This window comes from Oncorhynchus kisutch, linkage group LG17 (genome assembly GCF_002021735.2).
Source record: "Oncorhynchus kisutch isolate 150728-3 linkage group LG17, Okis_V2, whole genome shotgun sequence".
Classification (NCBI taxonomy): Eukaryota; Metazoa; Chordata; class Actinopteri; order Salmoniformes; family Salmonidae; genus Oncorhynchus; species Oncorhynchus kisutch.
In genome coordinates, this window is record NC_034190.2 from 41,536,731 (window position 1) to 41,556,360 (window position 19,630).

Here is a 19,630-nt window from a genome sequence, read left to right on the forward strand (position 1 = left end):
TGATAATCTCATACTCGTCAAAAGTTACTGTACATCTGAGTTAGAAATGAAAGAAAAATAAATCACTATTTTAGAAAAAGACCATCAAAAAATAAAATGTCTGAATTTAAGCAGGAATGTGATCTTAACCTTTTGAAGAGCGCCAACAACTATAGGTTAAACTCAAAAGAAAGCATACTACTTAATGGCAAATAAACCTGGTAAACAGCCCTCACAAAACAAATACATGCCAAACCAGTTATAATTAAAAAAAATAAAGATACAAATATGTACCAAAAACAAATTGTATTTTGAAAATACATATTACAGCTTTAGAAAGTATCTGGTTACAAAATAGATTACAGTGTAGTTCAGCCCAGTGTAATAAAACATACAAAATACATATTTGAAATACATGTAATTCCTTCGCATTTAGTAGAGAGAAAATCAATCAAATAGGACTCACACTGAAATGTCTGTTTTTTTTCTCCCAAGCCAGTGCAGATGAAAAACATAGGCCTCATGTTGAATGTTCTTCAATATCAGGTCTCGAAAAAAATCCTGGCATGAACCCTGGGGACAATAAGAAAGCACATGTAAACAATACTCTCAAACCTTATTTGTATACAAAGACTCATGCTTGAAAGTTTTAGGAACCCTACACACAGCCTAATGTTCACTGTTACATGGGCATGTAATATTCATATGTGTAAACATACTGAATTGTAATTGGATGCATTTTACCGCCATATCATACTGTGCTATGATTGGTTAAGACCACCCAAACGGTTAGGTCACAGGCAGTTTGGTCCTGGTTGGCAATACGTGAACATGCCAGTTATAGCTAGCTAATAAAGAGCTACGTTAAGAAATATCCTGTAGTACTGCATTTTATTATTTTGTACAAAGTGAGCAAAACAAGACAGGGCATAATATGATTAATGCAAGACAGACATTGATTACATTGCAGTGCTGAAAACACTGTGACCGATAGAATGGAAGTCTTACTTATTCTCAGAATCAGAGCATAAGAAGTGGCATATAGAGGGCTCTACAGTAGAGGTGTCATAATACCCATAAAACCTAGCAGTCAAACAGGGAAATGGTTCCAATCATTTTTACACCATTCATTTTTCCCATAGGGGATTTTAGAAACCCTTTAAATAAGGGCTGTGTTTTGTGTAATGTTTTGATAACCATGTAAATCTCTCTGACAAGGTGACTTTTAATCAATATATTAGTCTCTATTTACTCTCAGATTCAAAAATGCTAATTAGCATGAAAGTAGACATGCAAAACTACAAACCCCTGCAAGTCATCTCTAGCTGACACCTTTGCAAACAGGTATTTTGTCATTTTTTAAAATGTTACCTTTATTTAACTAGGCAAGTCAGTTAAGAACAAATTCTCATTTTCAATGACAGCCTAGGAACAGTGGGTTAATAACTGCCTTGTTCAGGGGCAGAACAACAGATCTTTATTTTGTCAGCTTGGGGATTCGATCTTGCAACCTTCCGGTTATTAGTCCAACGCTCTAACCACCTGCAACAATTGAAAACTTTCACAAGACAGTTCACAGAATTGTCCATTTAAAGAAATTGAGCTAATTTATGAATAACTACATTTAGCTACATTACATTGGTACCCTCATCCAGATCATGGCATTTTGTAGTTCTTTATGATAGCCACATTAGCATTTCATTTTTTTTTGGGGGGGGGGGGGGGCAAATATATTAAGTCACCTTGTCCTAGAGAGATTTATAGTTATCAAAACATCACGCCAGGGTAAGCCTACAGGAAACAGAACCCTTATTTTATGAGTTTCTAAAATCCCCTATGTGAAAAACGATTGCAACCATTTCCCTGTTAGGTTTTATGGGTATTATGAGTATTATGTCTCACACTGTGGTACTTTTTTATGCTGATGTTTGCTCATATGAGGAAAAATGTCATACACAAATCAAAATTTGAAGAGAAAGCCCCTTTTCTTAATTTAAAAAAATATATATTTTGGAAACTATTTAGAGTCATTAAAACATATACAAAACAAAATGTCTGGCTGGCTTCTCAACATTTTTTACCCCCAAGCCATAAGACTCCTGAACAGGTAATCAAATGGCTACCCCCAACCCCTCTTTACGCTGCTGCTACTCTCCGTTTATCATATATACACAGTCACTTTTGTTATGTTTGTTCCTTGTATAATGACAAACCGGGGCATAGGTTTAACTACTTTTAATGAACATATACTTCAGCTAAAAAACTCCTTGTTTAGCCATGGAAGGCATTATTCAACCACCTGCCCACCCGCATAGCCTGCTGGGTAACGTAGTCTAAATGTTATTAACGCACAACAACACAACTTTAACTATACATTCATGTACATGCTACCTCAATTGGGCCGAACAACCAGTGCTCCCGCACATTTGCTAACCGGGCTATCTGCATTGTGTGCCACCCGCCAACCCCCTCTTTTACGCTACTGTTACTCTCTGTTCATCATATATACATAGTCACTCTAACCATATCTACATGTACATACTACCTCAATGAGCCTGACTAACCGGTGTCTGTATGTAGCCTCGCTACTTTTATAGCTTCGCTACTGTTATTTTTCACTGTCTTTTTACTGTTGTTTTATTTCTTTACTTATCTATTGTTCACCTTCACTATTGTTTAGAGCCTGTAAGTAGGGGCGAAAATCTGATATCAACTTTGGAGGGGACAATTACATGACATTTTCTCAAGAGCAATTCCTGAGGGGGACACCAAAAGTAGTGCTGTAACACATAGCCTACGTTGTAATATGTTAAATGTATATTGAGGAACCATAATAACTACTACTGGATAATTGATAGGTACAGTAGTTAACTGAAGGGTTGTCCCAACTTGTTAAAATGTTTAAATCATTATAATACTAATAATAATAATAGTTATAGCAGTGTTCTTCGTCAGTCCAGTATGTATGCAGGTATTTGTATTTACAACCAGCAATACCAAGCAAGGCCAGTAGGTGGTAATGGTACTGTACACTGTATGGGTGCAGGTTTCATAAATATAATGAACATGGTGCGATCTCATCTCAAAGAATCTCCATTGAGAACCATCATAAAGTTGGTCTACGCACTGAACTTACCTTTTTATTTAACTTTTTCTGATTCATTTATATAGTCATTAAATATGTGCCACTGGTTTGAGTCTATTACAACATCTTTACAAGAACAAAACGCTCAGAGTAAGTACAGTTCTAAAAACAAGATAACTACTTCAATGAAAAACCCAAACAAATCAACCAAAATATCCTTCAGAAATACTTGGTTATTGTTCAGTCAGTGTCTCAACTCTTCAAACAACAGCTATGGACAAATATGTCACACAAAGTATGCAATTTTAAATTAAATTAAATCAATAATTAGTAAGTGTACTATCATGTACTAAAAACTACTAAACAAAATAACAAATATCATACTATACACCAGGGGTTCTCAAACAGGGTAGGTGGACCCCTAGGGGTCCCTGGTGTAATGGCAAGGGGTCCATGAAATAAAAAGGTGTAATGAACGTATTCAGCAGCACAAGGATTCCACTAACTTTACATATAAAGAGGGGGTGGAGGTCCCTGAGAACCACTCAAAACCTTGCCTGCCTTTCCTCAAAATATGCAGGGGTTCTAGTACTCAAAAAAGGTTGAGAACCACTGTTATACACACTACTGAACAAAAGAACCGAACATATGTTTGAGGGTTTCAATGGATCCAACAAATTGCTGGCGGATATTTCCCCTCAAGACTGTCCAGCCTGTCTTTTTGTACATTACAGACAAAATTCTGATCAGCACCTCAACTTGATCAACCAACCCCTGCACCTCCACTGGAAGCCTCCTGAGGACCTCTGCTGCCTCTCAACTGCTGCTAAAGGGGTATTTGTTGCGATAGAGAGGCAACTGCACTGAAAGAGAATCTATGTTCAGCTCAGGGTACTGATCTAGAGACTCATTCATCTCCCCGTGAGAAGCACTCTTTCCAACTTTTACAGAATTTTTAGACTGTCCTGGTCAAAACGGTCGCCAAACTGAACCTCCACACCATCCAACACTTAAAAAAATTCTGCCCTATAGTGATCCACTGCTTTGCCAGCAAATCGTCTTGAGTGTGTCTTAATGGATTCAATCAATGTTGTTGCTTTCTCATACAGTGCAAGGTAGCTTTCGTCATTTCTGCTGTTAACCCCACGCGCTGGATAACTGGACACTGATTGGATTTAGCTGGTGTGCTGTTACAGTTACACAGTGGCGGTGGGTTTGGCAGTTTTGATGTGCTGTGAATTTTACAATGGCTTTTCTCCCGTTCCTAAATCCTGCACTAATGAAGGCAGCATCCGCTCTTTGGCCAAAAGATGGCTGGCTTGAAACCCCTTGGCTACAGTGAAAACACAAAACTCCTTTTACTGATGGATTATAATGTAGCTAGGGGAAATCGCAAAACCTTCTCTCTTGAAACCTCAACACTCTGTTGGCAAGAGTTTGCGGTTCATAAATTGTGGGTGTGGCTGATATGGTTTTGTGCCATCACTGAGGTAACTGGACAATGCTGTGCCACTGTCCCCTATACTGGTGCTGCTGGCAACAAGGTTGACACCTGGTCCTGCCGTGGTTGTGCCACTGTCCCCTATACTGGTGCAGCTGGCAACAAGGTTGACACCTGGTCCTGCCGTGGCCGTGCCACTGTCCCCTATACTGGTGCTGCTGGCAACAAGGTTGACACCTGGTCCTGCCGTGGCCGTGCCACTGTCCCCTATACTGGTGCTGCTGGCAACAAGGTTGACACCTGGTCCTGCCGTGGCCGTGCCACTGTCCCCTATACTGGTGCTGCTGGCAACAAGGTTGACACCTGGTCCTGCCGTGGCCGTGCCACTGTCCCCTATACTGGTGCTGCTGGCAACAAGGTTGACACCTGGTCCTACCGTGGCTGTGCCACTGTCCCCTATACTGGTGCTGCTGGCAACAAGGTTGACACCTGGTCCTACCGTGGCCATGCCACTGTCCCCTATACTGGTGCTGCTGGCAACAAGGTTGACACCTGGTCCTGCCGTGGCTGTGGCACTGTCCTCTGAAGTCACTCTCCTTGTCTCTTTCCCTTTCACCACCTTCACAGTCTGTCGCCTAGAAAATAAATAAGGTGTTTGCCGTACTCCTAACTACCAGTACCCAGAACTACACAATTAATCACAACAGCAATACCCTTGCCTTAAACAAATCTTAGTTCAGTCACCAGTTTAAGTTGAGAGTGGGGGTATCCATGGCATTTTCCAATTATGTCCTTATTTTACAAGTTTAAAATTTTTTAGAACCTTTCATAATGTTGCCAAACAAAGACTCAAACTTACCTGTCTCTGCCAGTCTGTCCCTGCCCACCTGTCCCCAGCTCTGCTGTCTGTGTGCCCTCTGTTGCCTGATCTGCCTAATGACATCATTGTGAAACGTTTCCATTAGCATTTCACTTCTTTCTAATGAACATGTTATCAACTAGTCTTAGGCTACTAGGGTTCTTGCTTTGCGTTTTGGTGTACTGAAAAATACTCTTGTCTTTTTACCTTTTTCTGAAAATGTTCTACCTGGCAGGCAGGCTGGCTAGCTGCACAAACGCACACATGCACAGTGTGTAGGTTATTTACAGTAGGAGATGGGCTTCTATCATATCTTCTATCATTCTATATGGGCTTCGATCTAAAAGGTAGCTAGCAAATGTGAAACGGATTGCAGTGACAAGAGTTGACAGCTGTATGAGATCATGAGTTCACCATTTACACAACATATGCTGCCACCTTTTGTAATTTTAATATAGTTTGTTTCATATTGGCTGGCTTGCAACAACAGCTGAATTTGCAAAGCTAGCGAGCACCAATTCCATTTCTGTGGTGTTTGCTATAATCTTTGCTATTGTCAGTTTACTCCAAGATCAGCACACGTGCTTCAAAGTCCCATAGCGACAATTTAGTTTTTGCAACTAGACCATTAAAGATATTTAAGACAATGGTAGAAGAGAGTGTAGTTCTGTTCAGTTGGGAGTTCAGTTTATCGCTAACCTTCTCACAGGGACTTTGAAGCACTACAGCTGCATGCTGATCTTGAAATAAACTGACGATAGCAAAGATTCCATCTTTGACGCCGCCACATAAATGGAATAGGTACTAGCTAGATTAATAGTTAATGTTTGCCCGCTAGCTCTGCAAATGCAGCTAGTGTGTGCGTAAACCCTGCCAACATAACTTTTAAAAAACATTGCTATGGCGCGATTGACTGGATTTACCGCACGTCAGTTACTTGCATTGAGTGCCTTTCAGAAAGTAGATACGAACCCTCTGTTACCTGCCACACAAGGAACTGTCAGTGGATCAAACCATTGTGAGACAAAGGGCGGGGGTCGCAATCTTTTGAAACTTAAAAACATGCTATTAAGTGTCTATAATCAGCACAAGTGCTTTCGTTGTGTATTATTAATATTATTGAAATTACATATTTATGTTTACAGTGATATATTGGGGGGGACAAATCATATTTTTCCCAGGATGGGGGGATCGTGTCCCCCCCGTCCCCCCTGGGATTTCCGCCTATGCCTGTAAGTAAGCATTTCATTGTAAGGTCTACTTCACCTGTTGTATTCGGCGCACGTATATTTTTATTTTTATTTATTTATTTATTTTACCTTTATTTAACCAGGTAGGCAAGTTGAGAACAAGTTCTCATTTACAATTGCGACCTGGCCAAGATAAAGCAAAGCAGTTCGACAGATAAAACGACACAGAGTTACACATGGAGTAAAAACAAACATACAGTCAATAATGCAGTATAAACAAGTCTATATACAATGTGAGCAAATGAGGTGAGAAGGGAGGTAAAGGCAAAAAAGGCCATGATGGCAAAGTAAGTACAATATAGCAAGTAAAATACTGGAATGGTAGTTTTGCAATGGAAGAATGTGCAAAGTAGAAATAAAAAATAATGGGGTGCAAAGCAGCAAAATAAATAAATAAATAAAAATTAAATACAGTTGGGAAAGAGGTAGTTGTTTGGGCTAAATTATAGGTGGGCTATGTACAGGTGCAGTAATCTGTGAGCTGCTCTGACAGTTGGTGCTTAAAGCTAGTGAGGGAGATAAATGTTTCCAGTTTCAGAGATTTTTGTAGTTCGTTCCAGTCATTGGCAGCAGAGAACTGGAAGGAGAGGCGGCCAAAGAAAGAATTGGTTTTGGGGGTGACTAGAGAGATATACCTGCTGGAGCGTGTGCTACAGGTGGGAGATGCTATGGTGACCAGCGAGCTGAGATAAGGGGGGACTTTACCTAGCAGGGTCTTGTAGATGACATGGAGCCAGTGGGTTTGGCGACGAGTATGAAGCGAGGGCCAGCCAACGAGAGCGTACAGGTCGCAATGGTGGGTAGTATATGGGGCTTTGGTGATAAAACGGATTGCACTGTGATAGACTGCATCCAATTTGTTGAGTAGGGTATTGGAGGCTATTTTGTAAATGACATCGCCAAAGTCGAGGATTGGTAGGATGGTCAGTTTTACAAGGGTATGTTTGGCAGCATGAGTGAAGGATGCTTTGTTGCGAAATAGGAAGCCAATTCTAGATTTAACTTTGGATTGGAGATGTTTGATATGGGTCTGGAAGGAGAGTTTACAGTCTAACCAGACACCTAAGTATTTGTAGTTGTCCACGTATTCTAAGTCAGAGCCGTCCAGAGTAGTGATGTTGGACAGGCGGGTAGGTGCAGGTAGCGATCGGTTGAAGAGCATGCATTTAGTTTTACTTGTATTTAAGAGCAATTGGAGGCCACGGAAGGAGAGTTGTATGGCATTGAAGCTTGCCTGGAGGGTTGTTAACACAGTGTCCAAAGAAGGGCCGGAAGTATACAGAATGGTGTCGTCTGCGTAGAGGTGGATCAGGGACTCACCAGCAGCAAGAGCGACCTCATTGATGTATACAGAGAAGAGAGTCGGTCCAAGAATTGAACCCTGTGGCACCCCCATAGAGACTGCCAGAGGTCCGGACAGCAGACCCTCCGATTTGACACACTGAACTCTATCAGAGAAGTAGTTGGTGAACCAGGCGAGGCAATCATTTGAGAAACCAAGGCTGTCGAGTCTGCCGATGAGGATATGGTGATTGACAGAGTCGAAAGCCTTGGCCAGATCAATGAATACGGCTGCACAGTAATGTTTCTTATCGATGGCGGTTAAGATATCGTTTAGGACCTTGAGCGTGGCTGAGGTGCACCCATGACCAGCTCTGAAACCGGATTGCATAGCAGAGAAGGTATGGTGAGATTCGAAATGGTCGGTAATCTGTTTGTTGACTTGGCTTTCGAAGACCTTAGAAAGGCACGGTAGGATAGATATAGGTCTGTAGCAGTTTGGGTGACAAATAAACGTTGATTTGATTTGAAAATGTTTTAAAAAATGTATTCGCTACGCGTCTGTATTTGAATTGATATAATGTGGATTTGTTTGTTGTTCTCTTATTTATTAGTGGAATTCCTTTGGCTGTTCTGTTTATGTTTTGCATGTTACTGTTTAATAAAAAATAAAATATTAAAACAAAGATTCCGCACACTGTCGCTAGATGGCAGCAAATCGTTTTCACAGCCACTCCCACACAGTGAAATTGCACATTTCCGCATGTGAAAGTACACAGCGAAGTACTTTCTGCTGCAGTTAATCTGCGTAGTTGAGAAATTGTAATGGCGAGGCTACTATTAAGATCCCATTTTCGGGGCTTCTTTGCCACCCAGTTCAGGATGACATCCGACCAGGTAAATGTGATGAGGCACTGACAGTGGTGTTGTTTTGTATAGCTTGCTGGTTAACTTAGTTGCAGCTCCCATAGCTAGTAAGTAGCCTAACAAGACTGATAGCGATTTCCTCGAAAGAATCCTTGTACTGTTTGTCTTCTATTGATCCATTTTATATTACAAACGTTTGATCATGTTTCCGTTTACTTGTTTTGGTTAACGTGTAGACCAGCCAAGACAGCTTGAACTGTAGCAAGTAACTCAATAGGTGGCAGTGTTGTATATGTTTTGTCAGGAAATAATAAAGGGGATTTATTACTACGCCATGAAGGCGTAGTCCAACCATGGATGATGTCTAATAAATGCTATGTTGTTACATTTAACCCTCTCTTTCCATAATATATATTCAGGTGTGTGATATGGTCAGGTATTAGACCTTACCTCAGATAGTGACATGTTAGTTTTTTTCCCGTGGGAGACCCGAGCGGTGATTTGATATCTCTCCCTCTCTAGCTGGGTGAGCTGGGCAAAGGAGCAGGAAAGGGAGGCGGTGGAGGAGGCTCGGTGAGGGAGGCAGGTGGTGCCTTTGGAAAGAAGCAAGCTGCAGAGGAGGAGCGTTATTTTCGGTAAGTGGATTATTTTTGTAACCTGGATGACCAGACATATTACTACTACGTTTATGAACCTTGCCTTTTGACTCCAGTGGATAAAGTCTGATCATAGTAAAGAAGAATCCCTTTCTCGCATATTCCTCATGTTAAGCCCACATGAACGCAACCCAGGGGTGTATTCATGTCGTCTTGCAATGGAAACGTTTACCATTTATGAATCAAAAGTATCAAAACTGGGAGGGGCCTACCCAAATTTGAAACTGGGAGGGGCCTACCCAAAACTGTTCCCGGTTTGAGTAAATTGTTTGTTGCAAAACATTTTGCAATAAAGGGCATAATGAATACACCCCTGGTTTAATTTTTGCCTCAGAGAAATCAACCAAACTTTTCTCTCCCTCTTGCTCCTCAGTCAGAAGGAGAAGGAGCAGTTGTCTGCCCTACGGAAGCACCATGAAGAGGAGATTGACCACAGCAAGAAAGAAATTGAGCGTTTGCAGCGTGAGATTGACCGTCACAAGGGCAAAATCAAGAAACTGAAACATGATGACTAAGCTCAGTCTTCATTCACACTGCTTACATTAGGCCAAATATCACCCATTTGCCTGATTTTGTGTTTGTAGGCAATTGTATAATACTTACATTCAAAACAATAATAAAACACTAGTTGTTTTCCAACTGGGAGAGTTTTTTTGTGATTACTTTCAATACCACTGTAGACTGTTTATCTTGAAATCGGGCACATTTATTATGACAGTTGAGTATTTCATTTCAGGGGTGCCATATTTTTGAAAGTCTTGAGTTTTGAACTGCACACATTCAGCTGTGACAGGAGGACCAATCAAATCAAAACCAGTTCTAACATTGATTACAATAATCACATCTCTTCCTCATGCATTTCAAATAAATCTGATGTCCATCGCCAAGCTCTCATAACGAAATCGGTACAGAATTTGTTTTCACTCATTCTGTTCAGTATGTTTATGCTGTAATTCAATCACAACATTGTGCAGGGTCGAAATCCGAATATGTTCTCATTATGAATTTGGGACTTCTTATTGGTTGAAAATCATGTCAAAATCTGACTAACCACTTCGATTGGTTACGATTGTAAGAGACTATAGTTAGGTTGATGCGTAGTTCTGCGTCGCAGAGTGGTGCTGGCGTTTTGCAAGCGACATTCTCGTGGGTAGATTCAACCATACTATTCATATTGGATAACTATTTTGGTTAATTGTTGCAAAATATAGTTTTTCGATACTGTTATTTTCCTGGAGAAGATAGGTAAGCGTTTGCGAATTATTCGTGTTTCACCTCTTGGCGGGTGATTTGTTTGAATTCTGAAAGGTGTCCAACAAGCTAACAAGGCCTTTAGCCATCCTGCTAGCTAACGTTCGCTATTTGCGCGGCTAAGTTTATGAACTTTGATACAGGGTTTTATGTTTGTTTTTTATGTTGGTATTTCTAACTCTAAACGTTTATTTTTGTGTTTGTAAATATTCGAAAATGTGAATTCAGTCGCATTTGTCTAGCTATGTAGCTAATAACTAGCTAGCTATTGGAAGGGGGCGGGACGGTGCTAGCCAAAAAATACACACCACCAGCCAAGCTAGCTTCAACAACAACAAAAAACTGCTCGCTGAACGAGGTAGCTAGTTTAATCACTGTTTTTGTTTACTGGCTGTTGGCGTTCGCTAGCTATCGTGCCTGCAATATAAACGTACTGTTCACTTGTCCCCAGGTATTTCAGCTTTCAGACCTCGTGGTTGCATGCATTAAAATTAATAGTTCTACTTTTCTAATGGATTTATATCTTTGCCAATGTGAACTAGCTAGCTGAACTATTTAGAATAATATAAGTTAATATTGCAGCAGGACCAAATGTAAACCATGTATGTTACAAAAGTTTGTTCTAGTGTCTTAATCTGTAACGGCAGCTGAAACATATGTTCTAATGTGGAACATTCTAACTGAAATCCAGTTTTTGTCTTGTCTATTTTCTCTCAAGAGAATGGCTGCTGACGAGGTGAATGGTAGTTCTGCCCAGGTGAGGGAGGAAGAGGAGCCTATGGAAGTCACTGCAGAATGCGAGCACACAGAGAACTACCAGACACTAATCGATGCCGGACTGCCGCAGAAAGTGGCAGAGAGTCTTGACAACGTATTCTCAACCGGTGGGGAATCTGTCAAACAATAGCTGAGTCTAATCCATTTTCCAACGAAGCGTGATGTTGCTCGTGGTTCCATGAAGTGAAGCTAGGCCAGGTTGTAATGGTAGGGATCTGTTTTGTTACCACCAGGGTTGGTGGCATATGCTGACCTGGACGAGAGGGCCATCGATGCTCTGCGGGAGTTCAATGAAGAGGGAGCGCTGTCTGTACTGTTGCAGTTCAAAGAAAGTGACCTGTCCCATGTGCAGGTGAGTAACAGAGGAAGCAGAATGAAAAAGTATGAATTCAAGTCAGTTTGGATGATGAATCATTAGTCTTAAGAAGTTGACATGGATGGGTCTATACATCTTCCTCTGCTCGTAACTCCAATACTGTGCCGTGGTTTTCTTTCCAGAACAAAAGTGCTTTCCTTTGTGGAGTCATGAAGACTTACAGACAGAGGGAAAAGCAAGGAAATAAAGTACAAGAATCCACCAAGGGGCCTGATGAGTCCAAGATCAAGGTATAATGTATATTTTTGTACGTTGAGTCAGTTGCTTAGATATAACCTGTTCTGTGTGTGCAGGGGTTAGAATTATCTGTCACTGCGACGGATTTCCATCATATGGATTCTGGAGAGATCATTTTTGACCCACAATTAAAATCTCCAGGTGGGCTGGTTTGTCAATGACTTAGCCTAATAGGCCAACAGAAGCATGTCTGTTCTACAGAGAGAGAAAAACCCTATATGTATTTTCAAATTTTTTATTTTCTCTGTTACACTCTGTATCGAACTGACTTGCATGATTGTTTGCTGATGTTCAGATAAAGGGAATTAAATAGTTTTATAATGCGCATCACCATGGCAAAGCAATTCAAAGCCTATAATTTATCACTCGTGGTGTAACTCTTCAGGGCTGGGTTTCCCAAAACGGATGGACGAAAGATGGCCTTAGTGCGACAATGCGTTTGTGAAACCCAGCTCTGTTCTACTATTTTTGCCATGTAATGTTATTAAATCAAAATCTGAGAACCCCGTAGTAGAATAGTTTACCTATTTACCTAGTCTGCTTGTTGTGTGTTCAATATGGGAGAAATATTTCTCTTGAGGCCCACAGGAAGAGTTAATCATGTATTCCTACTAGAGGTCGACCGATTAATCGGAATGGCCGATTAATTAGGGCTGTTTCATAACAATCGGAAATCTGTTTTTGGGCGCCGATTTTAAATACATAAAAAAATATATATATATTCTACCTTTTTATTTAACTAGGCAAGTCAGTTAAGAACACATTCTTATTTTCAATGATGGCCTAGGAACGGTGGGTTAACTTCTTATGGCTGAGATCCCGTTACCGGGAGCGATATAACAACAACCAGTGAAAGTACATGGCGCCATATTCAAAAGAACAGAAATCTCAAAATTAAAATTCCTCAAACATACTTGTGTTTTATATAGTTTTCAAGGTAGTCTTGTTGTTAATCCCACCACAGTGTCTGATTTCAAATAGGATTTACGGGGAAAGCACCACAAACGATTATGTTAGGTCACCAACAACTCACTAAAATACACAGCCAATTTTACCAGCCAAAGAGAGAGAAAGCACAAATAGAGAAAATTAATCACTAACCTTTGATAATCTTCATCAGATGACACTCATAGGACTTCATGTTACACAATATATGCATGTTTTGTTTGATAAAGTTCATATTTATATCAGAAATTCTGAGTTTACATTGGCGCGTTAGATTCACTAGTTCCAAAAACATCCAGTGATTTTGCATAGCCACATCATTCAACAGAAATACTCATCATAAATGTAGATGATAATCCATGTTATACACATGGAATTGTAGATATACCTCTCCTTAATGCAACCGCTGTGTCAGATTTCAAAAAAACTTTACGGAAAAAGAAACCCGTGCAATCTGAGACGGTGCTCAGAAGTAAAAACACCACAACCGCAAAGATGGCGTCAACATAAACAAGAAATTACATGATAAATATTCCCTTACCTTTGATCTACATCAGAAAGCACTCTAGGAATCCTAGGTCCACAATACATGTTTGTTTTGTTCAAAAATGTTTGTTATTTATGTCCAAATACCTTCTTTTGTTAGCGCGTTTGGTATACATATCCAAACGCTAATTCTGGTCAGCGTTATATCGGACAAAAAGTGAAATTACCGGTCGAAGAATAATTTCAAACTAAGTACAGAATCAATCATTAGGAATTTAACATATAGCTTCAATAAAGTTCCAACCGGAGTACTCCTTGTCTTCGTGAGCAATGGAACGCAAGTGACTACCACGAGTAACCACGAATAAACATGATCAGAAAATGGCTTACTGCCAGACACCTGACTGATTCTGCTATCATTCACTCCCACAACATCATAGAAGCCTCATTATAATTTCTATTGATGGTTGACATCTAGTGGAATCCCTAGGCAGTGCAACATCATTCATATCTCAAGGGGATTTCATTGGGGACTCTGGTGAATACATACAAAGCTCAGATTTCTGACTTCCTGTTTTGATTTCAACTCAGGAATTTGCCTGCCATATGAGTTCTGTTATACTCATAATCGGTCGACCTCTAATTCCTACAAGCAGACGATGCACAAATGTTTTGAAACTGCAATTGGGAGGGGGGAGAGCACTTTTGAAAGCCACTTTGGCCTTTGTTAAGAAAGAGGGGATCCCGGCTTTCCATTGCTACCACGTTTATTTCTTTACTCATACAATTGCGCGTGCCATCGTAAAGAAAATTGCAGTTACAACCGGAGTTTAAAGCATGGTTTAAGAGAGCTGCTGCGCCTAAAGGGGGCAATGGTGTCTTAAAAGGTCAATGACATACTTTGTAATAGAAACCCCAAAATATTTATCTTTGTGAATAACAATTGTAAATAATTATGATTTGAGGTCCTCCTGTTGATCACAGTGATACAATTGAGCTGTTTTAGAGCTAATTTCTCACAATTTAACACATTTTGCCACATTTGGCTAAGCGAAAAAGTTGACATTTTAAAGATAATTTCCTGCAATTCTACATATGGACACTGATGACGTTGATTAAGGCAGCCCTCCGCACCTCCCTGATTTCGAGGGGTTGGGTAAAATGTGGAAGAAACATTTCGGTTGAATGCATTGTTGTGCAACTGACTAGATATCCCCTTTCCCTTTCTGAGTGACTCAAACATAACAAAATAGGTGGGGACCTGTGCCATGCCAAATACTCCTGAATGCCATATTTAAAATAAAAAAATCTTTGATTCTCCCTGACTAGTTTTTATTTGGGGGATTTATTATTTCTCAAACATGATCTTAATACACAACATGACCAAAAGTATATGGGTGCCTACTCGTCGAACATCTTATTCCAAAATCATGGGCATTAATATGGAGTGCCCCCCCCCCCCCCTTTGCCTCTCCCAAACACGTTAACACAAAGTTGGAAGCATAGAATCGTCTAGAATGTCATTGTATGCAGTAGCCTTAAGATTTCCCATCACTGAAACTAAGGGGCCTAGCCCGAACCATGAAAAACAGCCTCAGACCATTATTCCTTCTCCACATAACTTTACAGTTGGCACTATGCATTCGGGCAGGTAGTTTTCCTGGCATCCACCAAACCCAGATTTGTCTGTCAGATTGCCAGATGTTGAAGAGTGACTAATCACTCCAGAGAACGCATTTCCACTGCTCCAATGGCGGCGAGCTTTACATCACTCCAGCCGACACGTGGGATTGTGCAAGGTGATCTTAGGCTTGTGTGCGGCTGCTCGGCCATGGAAACCCATTCGTGAAGCTCCAGGTGAACAGTTCTTGTGCCGATGTTGCTTCCAGAGTCAGTTTGGAACTCTGTAGTGAGTGTAACTGAGGACATACAATTTTTACGCAGCCTATAGAAAAGTTTGTGATCATATGCACAGATAGGTTAAGCTCCCAATGCACCTCTTTGACTACACTTCGATCTGAAACGGATCTTCATCCGGTCATAAAACATAGTGAATTGGGAGCTAGCTTGTGTGGTCAACCACTTTGCGGCTGAGTCGTTGTTTCTCCTATGTTTCCACTTCACAATAACGGCACTTAAAGTTGATTGTGGAAGCTCTAGTCGGGCAGAAATATTATTAAAACACTTGTTGGAAAGGTGGCATGCTATGACTGTGCCATGTTGAAAGTCACTGAGCTCTTCAGTAGGCCATTCTACTGCCAAATAGTTTGTCGATGGAGATTGCATGGCTGTGCTCAATTTTTACACATCTGTCAGCAACTGGTGTGGCTGAAGTAACCAAATCCACTCATTTGAAGGGGTGTCCACACCATTTATAGAAGTTTGCGTATATACGTCCTTCATATTTTCTACGTACTTTATCTGGTTTTAGTCGTTTAAGTTTACACAGAACATTTTTCTATGCAGAAAAATCCCTGGGATGTGGTCCAATGGGGTAAATGCAGATCGACAAACACCATGCTTCAGCATAGCCACTATGCCACATCAGTTGATAATGTTTATTGCTAATGGCACATCTGATAATATAAACTCAGCAAAAAAAGAAACGTTCCTTTTTCAGGACCCAAATAACTTCACAGATCTTCATTGTAAAGGGTTTAAACACTGTTTCCCATGCTTGTTCAATGAACCATAAACAATTAATGAATATGCACCTGTGGAACGGTCGTTAAGACACTAACAGCTTACAGACAGTAGGCAATTAAGATCACAGTTATGAAAACGTAGGACACTAAAGAGGCCTTTCTACTGACTCTGGAAAACACCAAAAGAAAGACGCCCAGGGTCCCTGCTCATCTGCATGAATGTGCCTTAGGCATGCTGCAAGGAGGCATGAGGACTGCAGATGTGGCCAGGGCAATAAATTGCAATGTCCGTACTGTGAGATGCCCAAGACAGCGCTACAGGTAGACAGGAAGGACAGCTGATCGTCCTCAAAGTGGCAGACCACTTGTAAGAACACCTGCACAGGATCAGTACGTCAAAACATCACACCTGCGGGACAAGTACAGGATGGCAACAATAACTGCCCAAGTTACACCAGGAACGCACAATCCCTCCATCAGTGCTCAGATTGTCCCCAATAGGCTGAGCGAGGCTGGACTGAGCGCTTTACGCCTGCTTTAAGGCAGGTCCTCACCAGACATCAACGTCGCCTATGGGCACAAACCCACCGTCACAGGACTGGCAAAAAGTGCTCTTCACTGACGTGCCGCGTTTTTGTCTCACCGGGGGTGAGGGTGGATTCACGTTTATTGTTGAAGGAATGAGCGTTACGCCAAGGCCTGTCCTCTGGAGTGGGATTGATTTGGAAGTGGAGGGTCTGTCGGGGTCTGGGGCGGTGTGTCACAGCATCATCGGACTGAGCCTGTTGTCATTGCAGGCAAACCATACTGCTCGTTCTGTGTGTGATTTCCTGCAAGACAGGAATGCCAGTGTTCTGCCATGGCCAGCGACGAGCCCGGATCTCAATCCCATTGAGCACGTCTGGGACCTGTTGAATCGGAGGGTGAGGGCTAGGGCCATTCCCTCCAGAAATGTCTGGGAACTTGCAGGTGGAAGAGTGGGGTGACATCTCACAGCAAGAACTGGCAAATCTGGTGCAGTCCATGAGGAGGAGATGCACTGCAGTACTTAATGCAGCTGGTGGCCACACCAGATACTGGCTGTTACTTTTGATTTTGACCCACCCCCCCTTTGTTCATGGACACATTATTCAATTTCTGTTAGTCACATGTCTGTGGAACTTGTTCAGTTCATGTCTCAGTTGTTGAATCTTGTTATGGTCATACAAATATTTACACATGTTAAGTTTGCTGAAAATAAACGCAGTTGACAGTGAGAGGACGTTTCTTTTTTTATTCTGATTTTATATTGTCCTGCTACTAACAGGGTTAATAATATCTGTGAGAATATCCAACAGGCTTTCTAAATTAATGTTTTATTTTCAAATATTGTAAGGTGAGTTAGGAAAAGTGCCATTCTTGAACATGGGGTGAGACATTTGTAAATAAATCCAGTTTGTTATTTAGAAATATTTCTGTTTTTAGAGGGAGAAAAACCTACAGTCATCTCATGGGTCTCCCAGTCGAAGGCGGCAGGGGTATTGAACCAGCATCTGTAGCAACACAGCATGCACTGCCTTAGACCATTGCGCCACTCAGGCACTGTACAACATGACCGGTCGGGAGTGGGCTACAGTACTACAGTAAGAGCAAAATAATCCTAATAAAAGAATAAGAACCTTAGTGTAACAACAGTTTTAGTAAGTAATACTGAAGACGTGAACAATTATCAGTTTCTGTTTAGGTTTATGTCGTCCATTCATTGTCAGACACAGCAGAACCCAAAAGCATAGTCACTGCTCTAACTCCTACTTGCGCTGGTCTGGAGCAATGAAGTGGTGATGCAGGGTACTGTACTAAACCACATATTACCTCTTAAGTCCTGCTGCGTAAATTCGCAACTTTTAAAGGAGGAACCACTGTAGCCTATTGCTACGTGTGCATTACTGCGCTCATATTGTGAAGAAATAGCCTAGTAGTTTATCAATCCTTTTAGGCTAAATGTTCTGATCTGTTGCATCAGCCTCGTTGCTTTTAAAAGTGTTTTTGATATACACTGGTTGTATGAATTTGAAATCTGTCGTTCAACAACTGTCCCAGTCTGTTTTGGTATATTTATTTCTCGCACAGAATGACAAGCTGACCAATAGAATAGGTCAACTTTTGTATTATCGGGTATAGTAGAGTGACACAGGCTAGTGCTTTTGCTGTTCGTTACTCATCTTGTTGGCTTAGAAAGTAGATGTGAACAGTTCTAGCGTCTTCAATATGCGCCTCGGGGGCTTTGAAAGTCAGGTCATGGCTCACATCAACACCATCATCCCAGAAACCCTAGACCCACTCCAATTGACATACTTCCTCAACCGATCCACTGACGATGCAATCTTGATTGCTCTCAACACGGCCCTTTCCCACCTGGACAAGAGGAACACCAATGTGAGAATGCTATTCATTGACAATAGCTCAGCGTTTAACACCATAGTACTCTCAAAGCGCATCACTAAGCTAAGGACCCAGACACTAAACATCTCCCTCTATAACTGGATCCTGGATCCCATCTGCCACGCTGATCCTTAACCCGGGAACAGCATCAAGGGTGCATGCTTAGTCCCCTCCTGCACTCCCTGTTCACCCATGACTGTGTGGCTAAGCACGACTTCAACACCATTAAGTTTACAGGCCTAACACTGTGTGTTGTCAGATCACTGACAACGATGAGACCGCCTATATGGAGGAGACCCGAGAGACCTGTAAGTGTGGTGCCAGGACAACAACTTCTCCCTCAATGTGAGCAAGACAAAGAAGCTGATCGTGGACTACAGGAAAAGGAGGGCCGAGCACGCACCCATTCTCATCAACAGGGCTGTAAGTGAGGCAGGTTGATATCTTCAGGTTCCTTGGTGTCCACATCACCAACAAACTATCATGGTCCAAACCCGCCAAGACAGCCGTGAAGAGGGCATGACAACGCCTATTCCCCCTCGGGAGACTGAAAAGATTTGGCATGGGTCCTCAGATCCTCAAGGTTCTACAGCGAGAGATTGGTTCCATTACCCCCTGGTATGGCAACTGCTTGGCCTTCGACCGCAAGGCGCTATAGAGGGTAGTGCGTACGGCCCAGTATCACTGCCATCCAGGACCTCCATACCAGGCGGTGTCAGAGGAAGGCCCTAAAAATTGTCAGACTCCAGCCACCCTAGTCATAGGCTGTTCTCTCTGCTGCATAGGGTTGCACATTTTGGGAAATATTCAGAGGTGGAAACTTTCTGTGGGAAAATATGGGATTTAACTGGAATATATGGGAATTAATACCATTATAAATGTAGATGTTTTTTGCATTGGATATATTTACCGTATCATATGGAGACAAAAAATAAACCTTTTACCTAATCATAAGTAGACAAAATTGCAAATGATTAAATCCTTCGATTAGAAGAAAAAACATTTAGTTACGAATTGAACTTTAATTAAATGAGTTGACTCTTCACATGGGATGATTTCACTGAACAAAAGGGA

The 19,630-nt window shown here is 41.4% G+C and overlaps 2 protein-coding genes and 1 long non-coding RNA gene across 11 annotated transcripts in view; 2 read left to right on the plus strand and 1 right to left on the minus strand.

Moving 5' to 3' along the window:
• On the minus strand, positions 1–9,372 carry LOC109907676 (uncharacterized). Its single transcript, XR_002257575.2, has 2 exons — positions 9,213–9,372; positions 1–552 (listed from the first exon to the last, which is right to left on the minus strand). It is a non-coding gene; the product is annotated as an uncharacterized LOC109907676 (long non-coding RNA).
• On the plus strand, positions 8,601–10,061 carry atp5if1a (ATP synthase inhibitory factor subunit 1a). Its single transcript, XM_020505788.2, has 3 exons — positions 8,601–8,792; positions 9,285–9,397; positions 9,792–10,061. Exons 1-3 carry the CDS (start codon positions 8,721–8,723, stop codon positions 9,931–9,933), a joined length of 327 nt encoding a protein of 108 aa, XP_020361377.1. The 5' UTR covers positions 8,601–8,720; the 3' UTR covers positions 9,934–10,061.
• The window catches only part of LOC109907673 (heterogeneous nuclear ribonucleoprotein R), a 19,553-nt gene continuing 8,591 nt past the window's right edge, over positions 8,669–19,630 (plus strand). The window contains exons 1-5 of one of the 9 annotated variants that reach the window (XM_031793826.1): positions 8,669–8,792; positions 9,285–9,397; positions 9,792–11,553; positions 11,680–11,798; positions 11,945–12,052. In XM_031793826.1, the coding sequence (XP_031649686.1) occupies positions 11,334–11,553; positions 11,680–11,798; positions 11,945–12,052 (447 nt within the window). In that variant the 5' untranslated portion in view covers positions 8,669–8,792; positions 9,285–9,397; positions 9,792–11,333. Of the gene's footprint in view, positions 8,793–9,284; positions 9,398–9,791; positions 11,554–11,679; positions 11,799–11,944; positions 12,053–19,630 lie in introns of those variants that run through there. The other 8 variants (XM_020505782.2, XM_020505785.2, XM_020505784.2 and 5 more) reach the window with 8 other exon arrangements.